This window comes from Macrobrachium rosenbergii, chromosome 20 (genome assembly GCF_040412425.1).
Source record: "Macrobrachium rosenbergii isolate ZJJX-2024 chromosome 20, ASM4041242v1, whole genome shotgun sequence".
Classification (NCBI taxonomy): domain Eukaryota; kingdom Metazoa; phylum Arthropoda; class Malacostraca; order Decapoda; family Palaemonidae; genus Macrobrachium; species Macrobrachium rosenbergii.
Window position 1 is genome coordinate 19845426 of NC_089760.1, and position 17075 is coordinate 19862500.

Here is a 17075-nt window from a genome sequence, read left to right on the forward strand (position 1 = left end):
ATCTTTTTTTGAGTGTACATGGGATTCTTAAACTGACGTCTTATCTGCCAATATGTGTGTGTGAATACCACATGAAAATAGAGACCCATACTTGGTAACGTTCATTAAGGGAACTCAAGGCCACTGCTATATCCAAGGCGATAAACGTCAAACAGATCAATATACAACGAGCTTCTACATTCCAAAGCACTTCACAAATCACAAGCACTATAAAAAAAAAAAAATAGCATACTCTCGCCGTGCTCATAGAAAACGGGCATAAGACTGTGTCAAGTCCAAGACTTATGGAGCTAGTCCTTTTTTTTTCATCACCTTCTTTAATGAGGAAAATACTTTGTAATTATTCCACATTCGTCTTTTCTCTCCTAATATTTCTAACGTTGGAAAAAAAAAAAATATATATATATATATATATATATATATATATATATATATATATATATATATATATATATATATATATATATATATATATATATATATATTTTTTTTTTTTTTTACTGAAAACCGTATTGGGAAGATGCACGTATTTAATACCTGCATAAATATCTCTGGATATCTTCTAAACATGTCAACTCATGTTTTTGTACCAGTTTCCACTTACTTAAAGCTCTGACTCATGCCCAACGAATAATAACGTGAATAACAAACTAATACAAATATTTTTTTCTGGTAACCTTTATATGGCCGAGAACTGTGACACGATACAGTCCACATATCCCTCGTGAAACATACTCACAAAACCTGATAAAAGTACTGAGCGAAACAACGAGGGCAGGACAACTATCTATCTGATCACCATATACCACCACAGCGATTTAAAGGTGGTGTCATCAACATAATATATTCACGCTAGCTAAACAAACGAGTCTCTATTTATTCCTAAAAGTGTCTATTAAGGTAAAACGGGAACCAATTAACGTATCAACTGCCCCTCATGTTCGTTTCCCTCGAAGACGAGAACACGGCCAATTTGGATAATCAAGATGAAGAAAACGATGACCTTGATCACGAATGAAGTCCATGGCGCTGTTTTGTTATTCATGGAGAAGTCCTCTGCCACCGAACACAAGCCGTTTGCATTATTCAGACTCACAATTACTAAAGGAAATGTCCGATTGTCCAGATCGCCTGACATGGAGTAGAAAGATGGCGGCAGAAAAGGATGAGGATCTATCTAGTGTGAGGCGCACTCCAAAGGCTTTTATATAAGAATCAATAAGCACACGGCGTAATTTACACGATATCATAAAATCAATATTCGCCCGTGGTGAATGAAACTATAATTTGGTCACAATAGACTTACAATTCTGTCCAAGTATATTTCATCAGAAAATAAAAATTACTTCCTGCACGGTTAATTTTTTGTACATCCTGAAATGTTGATTTCTTAACTTGATCCGTTCACACAATCCTAAAATTTCGACTCCCCAAATTTTGAATACACACGGTTCTATAATGTAGATCTCTAAATTTCGTACAAGCGTTCCTAAAATGTTGATTTTTATCCTTTTTGTACACGTTCCCAAGTTTTAATTCCTCAAAATTTTTTGTAAACACGTTCCTAAATGTTGGTTTCCCATTCTTTTATACACACGCTCCCAAAACGTTGATTTTTTTTGTACGAGTTCGTAAAACGTTAATCTCTAAACCTTATATACATTCCTAAAACTGGATTTTAAATTGTTTTTATACACACGTTCCAAAAGTGTGGCTTATAACTTTTATATACCGCATTCCTCAAATGCTGCTTGTATAACTTTTCTATTTCTTCTTGGTGCTTTCTATTTTTTTATACACTCCCTCCTAAAATGTTGGTTTAAAATATTTCTGGACACGTTCCTAAATGGTTGGTTTCTAAATTTTTTGAAACGCTCGTTCCTGTAATTTCGAAGCTTAATGCACACACCCCTCAAATGTTGATTTAATTTTTTTTATATACATACTTCCCTAAAGTGTTGATTTAAATCTTTTTTGGACAAGTTCCTAAATTTTTTTTATGCACGTTCCTAAACTGACAATTTTTTTAAACATGCTACTAAAATGTTGATACGATTTTTTATGGACACGTTCCTAAAATTCATATTTAAATTTTTTATGCACACGTTCCCAGAATGTTGATTTGATTTTTGTTATGCACACATTCCTAAATTTATTTAATTTTTCACGCACACGTTCCTAATATGTTTATTTAATGTTTTAAGCACATATTACTAAAATGTTGATTCAATTGTTTTACACACAATTTCCTAAAATTATTTAATTTTTTAAATAAAATGCTGCTAAACAGTTGATTTATTTTTTTATGCACACATTTCAAAAATTTAAAATTTCTTTGCAAGTTCTTAAATTCTTGATTAAATTTGTCATTACACGCATTCCTAAAACGTTCATGTAAATTTTTATGCACACACTCCTAAAATGTTGACTTAATTCTTTTCATGCTCCTAAAATAACTATTCCTAAAATTCTATGTACACATTCTTAAAACGTTGATTCTAGATAAAAAAAAAATAAGTTCTGTCGTGGAAACCGTTCATTTATTCTTCCAGTGCAGTGTTGAGAAACAATAATAATTTCATTTGCAGCTACCTTCCACAAATGATGATTTAAAAAACATTTTTTGGCTCAAAAAAAAAAAAATTACCGCCTTGCGTCAATAGCTGTAAAATTAATTTGCCCTTCGATTATCTATGACGAAGTGCCGTGGAAGATTAAGAGATCAAGTAAACAGAATCGACAGCCTTGGAAATGTTTTGTTTTTTCTTCCTGTAGTTCTTAGTCTCATATTTTTCTATTCTAATTATTCAGTTCATTCTATTTTTTTTATCTTTTCATATCATATTTTCTATAATTTTCTTTGTCCTCTGAAATAACAACAAATCTGTCAGATTTATTAGTTTGTCACATTCAGTAAATAAAATGTCACATTAAGGAGCTTTGTACCAAACAAAACTTGACCAGCAGTCTTGCTCATGAACAGCTCAGCACGTAACTCATTTTACAGCAAACCTAATATATCCCGCATCTGCAAACAAATCCGGATCCACCTCAAGATGTTATCAACTATTCTTTGACCCAAGTCCTTCCCTTCCTCAGTTTCTTTGAAGTACACCTGTCTCCTGTTGAGATATCACGGGACACATACAGACACTTTTCTGTGAATTATAACTCCGTTAGCAGGGTAATAATAATCACTGAAAACTATTTTTTATCTGAACATTAAAAATTAAGCTCCGTACTTAAATGTCAAGTGTTATTTTCGTTTCAGGAGACGAACTACTAATTTATTATGCGTGATCTGGAATTAGCTTGTCGGAACAAGCGCTCAGGGAGGAATTCAGGTTAAATCTTTCATTCTTTCGCATCTTCGTAGGCGGTTATTAGGATTTTTTTTTTGACACTACTGCAAGACATGGACGTCTGCTTAATTGCAAGTTTCTGATCCAGGATCCTAAAACGTGTTTTTGGTTGCAAAATGGATAACGTCCCACCCAAAAGGGGGTGGAAAAAAAATCTCTCTCTCTCTCTCTCTCTCTCTCTCTCTCTCTCTCTCTCTCTCTCTCTCTCTCTCTCTCACCATAAAAAGAACTGAGACATCTTCTCATCTTATTTTTTTGGTCATCACGTATCTCATCCAGGCAGTGTGAACTTGCCATGTCCATCTAAGAAAAACACAAATAAGAGGATGCTATTTAAGGTACATGCACTTGTGAAAGTTACGATGTAAAAATTAGATTTCTGCTTCAAGTAATGCCGATTAATGGCATTTATTAAGATTACTAGTAATTAGGAACTGGAAAAAATATAGAGAAAACGAAAAGCAAAGATCGGGAGAATGAGATTCTCGAGACCTTTTTACCTCTTGATCTTTCATTACTTTCTTCGCCACGGAGGCGCTGGAGACATCGTCGTCGTCGTTGGCCGAGTCCTTGCGGGTTTCACCTTTTCCCTCTTTCCAACTCTCTTGGGTCGACTGCTCCATCCACTTGCTGGTCTTGATCGTCGCAGAATCGTAGGAAGGGGGCGGTGTGTCTCTCTCCTCCGATTCCCCCTCCTCCACTATGCTGATTTCGTCCTCTTCGGGCACCTTGTGTTGGCCGATGTTCGGTAGGGGCTGGTGGTAGGGTCTGCATGTGGCGATTGCTGCACACGAGACGGAAGATGAATGTAAACCCGCAACTGCATTTTCTGTACATTTGTCATTAATGTACGTAAGAAATCACTGTCTAGCTTGCACACATGGGATATATTTTCTTTGACAGTAAACGTGAAATAGACGTGGTGTTCTCAAAAACCAAAATTACAAGCTGAAAATACCTATCAGAAATTCTTAATATTTCGCTCACGGACATGCCCTAAAATAAAAATTTTTTTAACTTTTAATTTACAAACTCGATCAACTTACATTAACCACTCGTGAAATAAGTTATTGCGTAATACAACTGCATAATACAATTAATGGTGCAATTTCAACTTACCAGTCATCATTCCGGGTAAGGATTCAGAGCAGGAAGAGAGGGGAAAAAGATAGTTAGCTTACAAATCACATAAGTACCCAAACGTTCTCTGTGAACATAAATTATTGACCAGAACACAAAAGCTACTCTATTGTCCAAGTTAAACAATTTTTTTAATGAATTATTGACAAAAAAAAGTCTACTCTTTTTATTAAACTGAATATTTTTTTTATATTTGGAAATGAATTACCCTCTCTGCAGAATGCGCAGACTCATTTTGACAGGAATTCGAAAGCAAACTTTAAAATAGCTATTATGACCTCATGTATTTTGGGAACTAAACGTCGTTATACCTTTGAACTGTAAATTGTTCGTTTAGCTAACCTCAGGTTATGCTTATCTCAGCCACAAATCTCAGAGAAGGTGAGTCGTGAGGCAGATGCGGAAAGGACTGGTAATTTCTATCGAAAGAAGCCAATGACAATCGCCATGAACTTTGCAGAGAAACAATTCGATTCAAATAAGTCAACAATAAGCAAGCTTTTCTTTGAGAAATAGCACTTTGTGTGAATGCGCCAATGGTAATTAATACTTTTGAATTTACTACTACGATCAACACTGCCCGTAGCGATTCAACAATTCTGCTTGCGTTCGGGCTCAATGAATTCAGGTGGTTACTCACACATCCGGAGTTTTAAATACCCAGTGCTCTAGATATATTTACAGACGTGAGAATTGTAAAGGTCAATCTTCATTCAAATGCTGAGCAAAGAACTCCTGTGTAACCAGCCTTGTAGATCATTACACCAGGGGGCAAAACTAATATTTTAGCTCTCTGCCGTCGCTCGAAGCAGAGAAAGGGCTTGAGGTAGCGACCAGAAATTTTAAAGTAAAGTGGCTGATACCTATAGCCTACAGTTCAAGTGATTCTGAATTTTCTAAAAATGAAGTGAAGCTAAGGGGTACAGAAAACCATATTTTTGAAAATGTTGTCACACATGAAATCAAGCCTCAAGAACCATGCTATTGATTATTCCTACAACATTAAAGATATTTCAAAGTAAAAAAAAAAAAAAAAAAAAAAAAAAAAAAAAAAAAAAGGGCTAATACAGAATAGGGAAGCTGGTCAGCAGACGATATTTTCTGAGGTGGCATCAAAGCGTATCGTGGGAAATATTCATTTGCTGACATGTTTTTGAAGGTTTACATACAAAACATGTTTTCAACTTATAGGACACTGCTGCCATAAAACTGAAGCAGTTTCCAAACATAAGTCTCTAGGTGAAAAACGACAGGCACTATTTTAGACTTTTTAACTTTTTATTAAGATTAAACTGAACTGAAAATAACTTTGGTCCTTCAAAAATTCATATCTTCTGTGTGGACAATATTATTTTCTGTGATACTTGCTAGCGAAAACATCTGCTGGAAGAACGGAAAAAAAGTTAAATGATCGAAGTTAGGCTGCAAGTAACATTAAGCTTCAGTGCTTCCCTGATACCGATAATTTCGTTCATCGGTAATCGGCAAATTTCAAATTACCAAAGAATAAATAAGCACATAAGGTGCATGTTGAAACGAGAGGCAAACTTAATTAAATAAAAGCGTTGAATGATCGCTTGGAAATTAATCCAAAACAAGGGAAGGCTAACAAAAAAAAAAAAAAAAACGGTTACTCAAAAATACAGCTCAAGCAATGGATAACCTCGAGTAAGGACCACAATAGCTACAAGACACCAAAAGATTGCGCTGTGCAGTGATTTACTTTACATGCATGGCCACACACAACAGTGAAACAGAGGTGCTTTGTGAAGTTGCATGCTTTGTCTAATGATTATCTGGAGTCTTTTACACCGAATTGGAAAGGGTTTAGCTTTTCTTCATCTTCGGGATTAAAAATTTACATGTGGAATTTGCCTACTCCAAACTCTCGTCATCCCTCTCACGCTTCCAGTGGTCTTTCTTGTCAGGATTCCAACTCAATGCGTCTCTGTGCTGTCACACCTGGTGCTTATTTACAGCAACTTCTCCAGTGGAACAACAACACCAGTTGAGCAACATGATTGCATGTGCAAGACGATGTGTTATCATTCACTCCTTTTGCCATTTCTGCGATACAAATTTGGTCTTTCAAGGTTGTGTCAAATGCAATCGAAATTCCAGAACGGGATGTGTTAACTGACTTCAGTGTCTAATTAAGAGATAATTTTTATGGTGTTTTCTCGTCAAAATATTTTCCTGATTGTTATGTCTAGACTTTATTTTTTTTATTCTGAATTACAGTCATTAAAATCGTCATGAGTTGTGGAAGAGCTGTCAAAACACAAATCTAGTATCAACTCTAAAGATCGTGTCACGAATGCTTTACTCTGTACGAGACCGCCCCTTTGTAGTTTCTCCCTCGCTGGTTATTCGGCGAATACCAGTGTGCACTACTTCTTCCCTTCTGAAATTTCCTTGGACATGCACGAACGTAGAAATTCGCTAACGTCATGGAAGGTAGTTCAAGTGCAGGAAGCCTGTCTATCCCTGACCCATAGAGTAAAGAGGACCAAGACTCCCTATTGCCTGTGTTATACGAATCCTTCCGCCTGCGTTGGTTGCCGACCCATTCCCAGTTTTGACTGGAAGCGCTGTGGCTTAGTATTGAGGGTGACCTTGATGAAAAGACACTAGTCCCGTCTGCTATCAGAGGGGGCAGCCGAACTCGGGAGGAGATTGCCCGTATACGCTCCCTCCCGGACTCAATCGACTCCATCTGTTAAATTGGGTTTCCTTAAGCTGTCACATCGAACACCACAACAGGGATGCGTTAAGTCTAGTTCTTAAAAGAACATGGTGCAACAAACATAATGATCTACCCATACTCTTGCGATCTCTAGTCAATCAAAAGGTGCGCAAAGCAAAACATAAGAACACGACAATGACATAGAGAAACCTTAAAATGTAAGGCGATCTGGGTATGTAAGTCATCGTGGGTGTGGTCCTTAGGAACACCTGCATGTGGTCCTCGCAGATCGTGGTCTTGGTGTCAGACCAAAATGGTGCTCCAGTCGGTAACACGACTGACTGCGCGTTGCTCTGATCCAGCAACAGAAGAGATTAAAATTCCCTATACTATTACAGGATTTTCACTGAAATCTTATTATTTTTATTCCTTAAAGCGAAAAGAGCAATCTAATTCATAGGTTAGTTATTTTTATTAGATTAAACGTTCGATGTTGTAAATGACCTACCTTTTAGCTTCTAATCAATTTTGTTGTGAGGTTAGGGTTAGTATTGAAAACTTCCACAAAAGAATAGTACATATTCATAGACCGTCTTACAATTCAGACGTAAATCAAAACTAATATTAAACGTCGAATATTTTAACAAAACTGTTAACAATATCGAAGTTTCATGTAATCGCATCCAAATGAAGCTAAATCATGATATTAACTTGGCAACCAAACCTATTTCTTTGATAAGACTTGTTTTCAAGAAAAACCTTTTCCTCTACAAGCGGTAATTTTTTCTTTTTCGTCGTACCCGAAACATACTTTCACTAAGAATCTTGAAAGGAATAAAATAAGATTTATAAAATAAGCACGCTCCACTGAAAAAAAAATCATCTCTAGATAAAACCTATGGGAAAAATAAGAATACAAGAAACTTGGATTACTTGCTTAGAACGGACCATCAAATGTATACGGTACTTGACCGGCAAAGTAATTTGTGTAAATCTACACGTAATAAATATAGTTAAATGTAAATATGATTTCTTATCTCGTTTCATGCTGTGTCAGATATGGATAAAAAATAGTCATTCGAAAGATAAAAATAAAAATAAACATGTTAAACCTTAGGCACACCACTTGGACTTCAAGCAAACTGAACTACAGTACAGTACTATTATTCTCCGATTCAACAGATCTGTAAATTACCTTACATACATAATAAATTTCGTGTACGAAATATATATACAAAATGGACTCTGGGAAGGAAAAGACTTCTGTTATAAGTGGAGGAAGGAAGGTAGGAAAAAAAGATAAAAAGAATAAGATGGAAAATAACTGTGGAATCCTAAGAATAAGGCAACGAAAGCCGGTTGTTCGTATGAGCAGGAATGGAAAAATTAGCATAAAATCAAACAATAAAATGAATATGAAATCTAGTACCAGAATAGCAAAAAGTTGAGTCTACGTCGAGTATTCGATTTTCCTGCATGACTGACTTTACATGTTGAATACTGATAAAGTGACATATATGAATAGCATAAATGGCTGAAACTAAAAATCTGGAGATAAAAAAATATGAGTCTTTGTAAAGGTACTAAAAAGTTTTTACGGTTATTCTCTTCCTTCAGAAAACGACAAGACAGTTTTCCAGTTTAAAATCTAGCTTAATTTTTTTCATTTGTTATTACGTCTAACATTTCACATAAATATTTCTTAAAATAAAAATATATTCTGTGGATAGAGTCCCTGATAAAAGAATATTATCCCCCAAATAAGAAAAATAACACAGGTACACAACCAAAATGAACACATCCCTAGTACCACCATAAGGTTCATCTTCTCTCACATCATACCTCCATCTCCTTCGCGGACTTCATGATGTTCTGATCACTGGCAAACGCCGCCGACCTGACCTCCTTCGGAGTCATCACCCGATACTGGCCGAAGGAGGAGAAGACAGGAGGAGTGGGAGGCCTAACGAAGCTGCTTCTCTCGCTGTGAATCACCACGGACTCATTCCTCATGCTGCCGTCTTCCTCGTGCATCTCTCATTACACCTGCCATGAGAGGAATGATTTTCAATCGTTTATTTATTCATAGATTCTCATAAACTGACCTTGAAGGATACAGAATCCTTTGAGGTCAGTTTGTGAGAACGTGAGAAAACTATTATTAAAGTTATTTACAGATTTCTTAAAATTAATCTGTATAGTCTGTTAATTATTCTGCTATAAAATCTACATAATTTTGCTTTTAAGGTCATTTGTATAATTCTAAGATTTTATGTATATATATATATATATATATATATATATATATATATATATATATATATATATATATATATATATATATATATATATATATATATATATACATATATATATATATATATATATATATATGTGTTTATATATAATATATGTGTATATATATACAACATCAATGGTATAAAGTCAGAGGTTTGTGGGAACAAATCATGCTGGAACAGGTGTAACATTATAAGGTTAACCGATCAATAAAGCTGCCACAATTAGGTACCTTGGGACAGTTATTAGGGATGATGGATCTCGTGAACGTGGGAATCAGGCTATAAGAACTGATTAGCAAAAAAGTGGTTCCGAATGAGACTTACGTTAATTACTACTTATATTCATCACCAGGAAAATCAAGTTGGTCTATGGCTGAGAATGGTAATGATGATTATGAAACACTTTCTAGAGGTTTCCGAGTTTTTGAAAGTCAAGGCTCGCGGGGAACACTCAGTATTCAATGGCAAGTTCATATTCAAAATTACCTAAAAAGGAGATGAAAAACAGTCAATATATACAAAAGACTGATGACCGAATGGTAGCTTTGGTTTCGACACGTTCTCCGATTACAACCTGATAGGATCTGAGACAGGCTGTAACCCAGAAACCTCGAGGATCTAAAGGAGTGAGAATGCTATTGCCAACTTGGATCAGAACTATAAAAAAAGGAATTGGGGATCAGCTGGGCAGATCTACCTTAGACAGCAGGTGGTTGGAGGAATGTGGATATTATATTATAAATATAAATAAATATATATATTTATATATACAGTATAATATATATATATATATATATATATATATATATATATATATATATATATATATATATATATATATAAATATATATATATATAGTATTATATATGTATATTCATATAATAATTAAATCTGTCATATATGTAACATTTTGTATATTCACAAATATTAAAACCACGAATAACGTTTGCTCCCAAAGGGAACTATATTGATAAGTGCTTCGCCACTAGTGGGATTCGAACTACCATCCGGTTTGACAAACAACGACGTACAGTGACTTATGACCACTGAGCCATCAAGAAAGATGAAGTCGATACCGACTCTACTGTACATACGCCTGTCGAATTCAGGTTTTTGAACTTCATATAAAAAATGAAATGGCCATCCACCGAGTTAAAAGGATGCATTCCGTATGGAAACCACATAAAATAATGCAACTGCGTAAATGACATACATGTAATTCATTTACATTAAACTGAACACAGGACCAAATAAAAGTGATAACATTTCATGTTTACTGAAAATATTTTTGATCACATCTCTTAATTATTGCAAACTTTCAAGGTAAATTTTAAAATGACAGGATGACAATTTCTGGCTGAAAGTGGCTTCGAAAACGGGAGGGGTTTCGTATCACCAAAACCTGAATTATGGACTGGAACGTCGCGCAAATTGTAATATTCCACACCAAATTCAGGATATACAGATACACACCTACTTGATCCTAATAGAATTTTCTGCACAGGATAATCATCCTTGATTTAGCTATTATAAATGTGAATGCGGCAGTGACTGGTATCTCGTTAATTTCTGGAGCCTCCACCTACTGAGAAAAACAATTTATTGGCGAATAGTTATAATACTGTATTTACCATAAAAATAAACATTGTTGTTGGTGCGGAAAAACATTTCTTTTTACTACTGGGATACGATACTTTCATTCTCTCTTATACCCGCCAGGCTTCAACATTCAGAGATCACAATCGAACACAACGACCACTTATTAATATCAAATGTGGCATATTTGAAACTCATGTTTCGCATATAAACGTCAACTGAGAGAGGTCAATTAGCATGATATAACAGAAAACCCTAAGCACTGATCGATGTCCTGAAACCGAAGAAAAGAGTTAATGATGCTTCGTATTGCTCCCACGACAGCAACCTAATCTCGAATCCAATGCCTAGTCAGCAACCTAATCTCGAATCCAGTGTTTAGAAACTAAAAGTCCGCTTCGGGAATCTGAGCCACTTTGGGGACCGAGAAACCAACAGTGTGGGTCCTGGGTCCATCAAATGTCCTACAACCAAAATTAAAGAGTATGATGTCGCATACTGAGACTAGTGGCATGCACAACCGTCGGAGATCGTACTTAACTTTTAAACTAGAAGGACACGCTAAAAGTCTAAATGCAGTGGCATTTGTGAGAAATTAAACAAAAAAATTTACGTAGAACGGAGTGACACGTGAAGCATGCTTCCGAAATAAAACTGAAATCATCAAAACAGTACAATAATTTACAACTGATTAGTAAAAAACCATAATCATGAAAAAGAAGTCTTCAACAAGGTGAGATATCTTCCATTTTCTCACAGTTCCTTTCCTAAAATATCCCAATTTCTATTCTGGCGTAAACGTTCTCGGGCTTAAATTATTCCGCACCACCTTAAAATAGGAGTTTCTGACGTCATGATTGCGTCACGTGTATGAAACAGGTTGGTGGCAAGACCGGTCGATATTATTCTACATTAATTATAGAAAAGTTGGGGTGATTTTTTTAAACTTTCCGCCTTTGTCTCCTCGTACAATTCAACTTTTGACAATCTCCTAGTGACAGATAATATATGGATAATAATAAGGCTTCTTAATCCGAGTGGTTGATAGCTGTAGCTATCGTGCATAAATAAAATGAGCAACTCTCGCTACATATTTCAGAATGTAGGTCCATCTGTCAACTGAATAAAAGGACGATAAATCTGTTCTAGCGAGGGAAGCAGGGTACACACTGCAATAAATATGAATTTTCATTCGGCTCACACATGAAACCTTCATATGTCTTCCTAGAAACAATGTTCCAAGTTGTTGAAATTTGTGCCTAGGTAAAGTCCGAGTTCAATACTTTCCATCAAAAATGCTATGGAAAACTGACCACGTACTGGGAAAGGAGACAAGAAACGTTGTGGGAAAGTTAAGGCAAGATGATTCTGTTAAAAGTTATATAGAATGACTATCAGACACTGAATCGTAAGAAAACTGGATTCCGCATTCATATAAATACCTGTCTAAAAAGCTATAATTTTTTTAAAAATATATAGTCAACAATAATGATTCAAAACACCGTATAACAGAAAATTTCCAAAATATCATCTACTGATTTTGTATGTAAAATACTAAGAAACGTTACAAGTCCCCATCAAGACTAAATATCTGCTCAGTTCAGAATTATCTGTAAGGAGATTTTATTTTGTCTTAAGAGAACATTCATAAATACACTCTTACATTTGTGACTACGTTTGTATGTTCTCTGAAAGGGAAAAGAGAAATGCGACTGACATCCTAATGTCATTTTCTCATTCACCCGGAAAACACAAGAGGAAAAGGTAGTAGAAAGGCGGATGGTGCTGCAATATCCTTGGGGTTTCAACCACAAGTAATGTTGACTTCGTTGTTTTACAACACAGCTTCTAAAATAAACCGAAAAGATGAAAGAGGCCAAGACTAAGCGTGTCTGCCACGGATACCGGATACCTCTACTCGTAATATTAAGATACAAAAGGTGGAGTCAAAAGAATATCATGAGCCACAACATACAATTTTCCCGGAAATTCTCAAGACTATCGTGATACATAATGAAAACATATTACCAGACGGTCTTAAGAAGAATATAATTCTGAAATGACCGCGAGGATCAACTTATCGTTTCAAACCATGGAGTGCAAAATTGACGCCTAAGAATTGTAATCACGCGTTACCGGCAAAATATTGGATCCAGGGCGAAGCGTGACGTGTCACTGACTCCCTGTGATCCCACTCTGAGCCACGTCATCGGCCTTTGGACAAGGCATGACATTTGTCTAACAGTTACAAATCATGCAGTAGCTCTTGAATTATTCAAACAGTACTGGTGTTGCAACAATACATGGGGAAAAAAGTTAACTGAGGCAAAAAAAGAACGATATATATATATATATATATATATATATATATATATATATATATATATATATATATATATATATATTCAGTTAAGGCCACAGGAAAAATAAAAAAGAGTACCAAGCGCTTTCGTGTTATTTCAACACATTTTCGAGGTACAATGAAATAACACGAAAGCGCTTGGTACTCCTTTTATTTTTCCTGTGGCCTTGATGAATGAATATATATATATATATATATATATATATATATATATATATATATATATATATATATATATATATATATATATATATATATATATATATATATATATATATATATATATATATATATATATATATATACGGTAACAGTAACTAACATCTGACCACGCCAAGGAACCGAGTTGAGCAGAGTAGAGTTGCTCACTTCTATCGCGAAATCAATCGCTCTCTGCTTTAATATTAATGCAAAATTATTCTGTTCTACGTCACCTAGGCAGCACTTCCTCGATTTCTTTCTTCTTTTCCTCCCAAGCTCAAATATTACAGAAATTCGCAGTAATTTATGTCCCGGGTTTTCTTGCTTGATGTTACCGGCATTTTCTTCAGGGGCTTTATTTATATATTTATAATGTTATAGAAGTCTTCTGCAACGGAGTTTTATACTGATTCATTAGTTATAATAAAATGACTCCGGCTACTCACATCTAGTATTTTAGACAGACAACGCCTTTAGGGAAAGTATTATTAATAAATATATATGTATGTATATATATATATATATATATATATATATATATATATATATATATATATATATATAATATATATATATATATTTAACTGGGAAAGTTCAAAATGATACGACAAAGTGTCAAGTACTTTCGTGTATTTTAACACATCTTCATGTGCCCCGGAGATGTGTTAAAATACACGAAAGTACTTGCACTCTGTCGTTTCATTTTGAACTTTCCCAGTAGCTTCAGCTAATAAACAAAATCACGCGCTTACTTTTGTGATTTCTTAGTATATGTATATATATATATATATATATATATATATATATATATATATATATATATATATATATATATATATATATATATATATATATATATATATAATTAATTATATACGCGTGTGCGATCAATAGTTACTAAATAATACATTATTTTTAAATCAACAAAGGACTTTTGAATGTCTCTGAAAGACAATGAATTAAAGGGCAACAATGAACCCCGAGAAGACAGAGAATAAACGAGTTTACATGGAATCATTACACTTGAAGTCTTACTGCACACAACAGTTTGCTGGGCAGTGTGACGTCACAAAATAAGGCCTAAATCTTAGACAAGAAAGTGTCCATTCTAAGGAAAGAAATCGTTGTGTATGTTTATTTTCATTGTCTTTGTTGGTTATAAGACCAGAAAAGACTAGAAAGCGCTAATTAAATAAAATTAATAAATATGTCAATACATCACCGGAGATTAAATAATGAGATAGAGTTTAATATAAATATCTACGACTTTCTATTACAAAATCACAAACCTTAGCGCATACACAGCATCTAATTTTCCCTAAGTGAAGGTGTATATCTGTATCAAATTAAAAGCAGCTATATCGCAACAACATATGTTAAGCCTTAGAAATATATACAGCAACCCAGTCTTCAAATGTAAGATGGTAGTAAAAAGATTGTTTGGCTCCCGAAAGAAAACATGAGCCCATAAAACATAGCCAGTCGCGTAACCTTGTCATAAGATTATGCCGAGAGAAAAAACCGAGGATAGCAACGCGACTTTCGCACAAAAGTTGAACTCTATACTTTTTACTTTGAAAGGAACAAAAAATAGATCAAAATAGAAGGGAAAATGAATGATGATTGAGCGGATAAAAAAATTAAAATAAGAAGTATATTTCATTCGGAGGTGGATATAAATTCGATTAAAAATGAAAATTGTGCAATGACGTAACTCATGTGTCCGTTTTTATCAATTCGCAAAGCCATCCTCGAGTGGCACACTTCTTTGCCCTTATTCTGCCTCCCTTATCACTATTTGCATCACCAGCGCTACCTTACTTGCCAGACTGCTATCATTCCATCTACATCACGCACCCGCTGAGAGTTTCCATAACACGACATGACCTTCACGGGAACAACGAACACAGGAATACTAAAGATAAGAGCAGCACTTAACAAAGCACATAACTCATGCACACCAAACATACGTTACTATTCTGAACACATCAACGAAACCAATTTGTCATTGAGAAGTGGTCAGAACAACCACATCTCCAAGAGCTACACTTCAATTAGATTGGGATTCCCAGTATCTGAAAATCGACCGGTGCCCCCATTAAACTATAATCAAGAATTGGATAATTATGAACTGCAATAAATTCGTTCTAAAACGTTACTGCGGCCAATATAATCAATTGATTGGAACTTCATCAATTCATGAGTTATAATTAACGTACATTACGACGTTACTACACAGGAGTGAAGTACCCTTTACAAATTCTCCTACGACCACTTCTCTTTTTACCTTAGGTTTACCAGAAAAGACAACATTAATGAAAAGAATACGAATTTCCTGTTAACCACACATCTGTTTTTCTGCTTGCATAGTCGATATAATTAGCAGGCTGAATAATGGTTTGATTTTCTTTATTACACTGAATTAAAAAAAATATTGCAATCAGACGTTTGATCGTATTATTTGTACAAAAAAGATATGCTTAGCTCAAGTGACTCATCCCCTAACCCCATTACTGACTATGCAAGTTTGACGGACTCTAGTGTAACCCCATTTCCAAACTTCATTGATCGTGCTAACACATTCCTCGTTCCATTGATGTTAACCATATTTTTGTATATAATACGGTCTTAAAAATTACAAACATTCATATATAGTACTATCTATAATCTTTGCTGCCACTTTGGAATAACTGTTGCGTAACTCATACGAAAAAATATTTGCATCAGTACAGCTGATTGGAGGCCATGAATTTACATAAAAAATAACGTGCAAATTGAAATTTTATGTTAGCTTAAAATGTACACTGAAGGAGAATAAATGCAGTAAGTGAAGCAATGAGAAATGGATATTTTAGTTAAGTTGGAAAAATACTGAAGTACAGTTGCCCAATAAAAAAAAGGTCATGCACAAGTACACAAGAACAGTAAAGGTAACCACCAAGAAAGTAACAGATAAAGGCAAGCAATGAACATAAAGGCGTGATTTTGAACAAATCATTCAGAGAGAAGGAGAAATTTTCTCGAGGGAAGTGAATGCAGAGAGAAAAGTTAATGAGCAAATGCATCTCACCACAGCAGAAGCAAAAGGAGAGATGCTGTCTGATGTGAATTCAGTCCTGGGAAGATTGAGTGATTGTTCTGAAGGTGTGTTGTATGTGGATGATATAAGAGAGCTGATTAACGCAAGAGTAAAACTGGCAGAACATTTCTCAATGTTAGGATTTTGATGAACAAAGTACAACAGATTCAAGAAGGATTCGTAGGGGAAGAACAGTGTGGGTTTCGACGAGGAAGAGGGGGTTTGGATCGAGTGTTTCATATGAAATATGAAATATTGTGTGATAATTCTGAGAATAATGGGAGATGCAATGTGGAGTGAGCAGACCGCCAGATGATTTCAAGTATATGCAACTGTTGTTTACCTAAT

The 17075-nt window shown here is 34.9% G+C and overlaps 1 protein-coding gene across 6 annotated transcripts in view; it reads right to left on the reverse strand.

Annotated features, from left to right (window-relative positions):
* Window positions 1–17075, reverse strand: part of LOC136849118 (uncharacterized) — a 72553-nt gene that overhangs the window by 21605 nt on the left and 33873 nt on the right. For 2 of the 6 annotated variants that reach the window (XM_067122089.1, XM_067122090.1), the window contains exon 2: window positions 9031–9234. In XM_067122089.1, coding sequence (XP_066978190.1) covers window positions 9031–9222 — 192 coding nt within the window. In that variant the 5' untranslated portion in view covers window positions 9223–9234. Of the gene's footprint in view, window positions 1–3862; window positions 4147–7398; window positions 7542–9030; window positions 9235–17075 lie in introns of all 6 variants that reach the window. The other 4 variants (XM_067122088.1, XM_067122087.1, XM_067122091.1 and 1 more) reach the window with 4 other exon arrangements.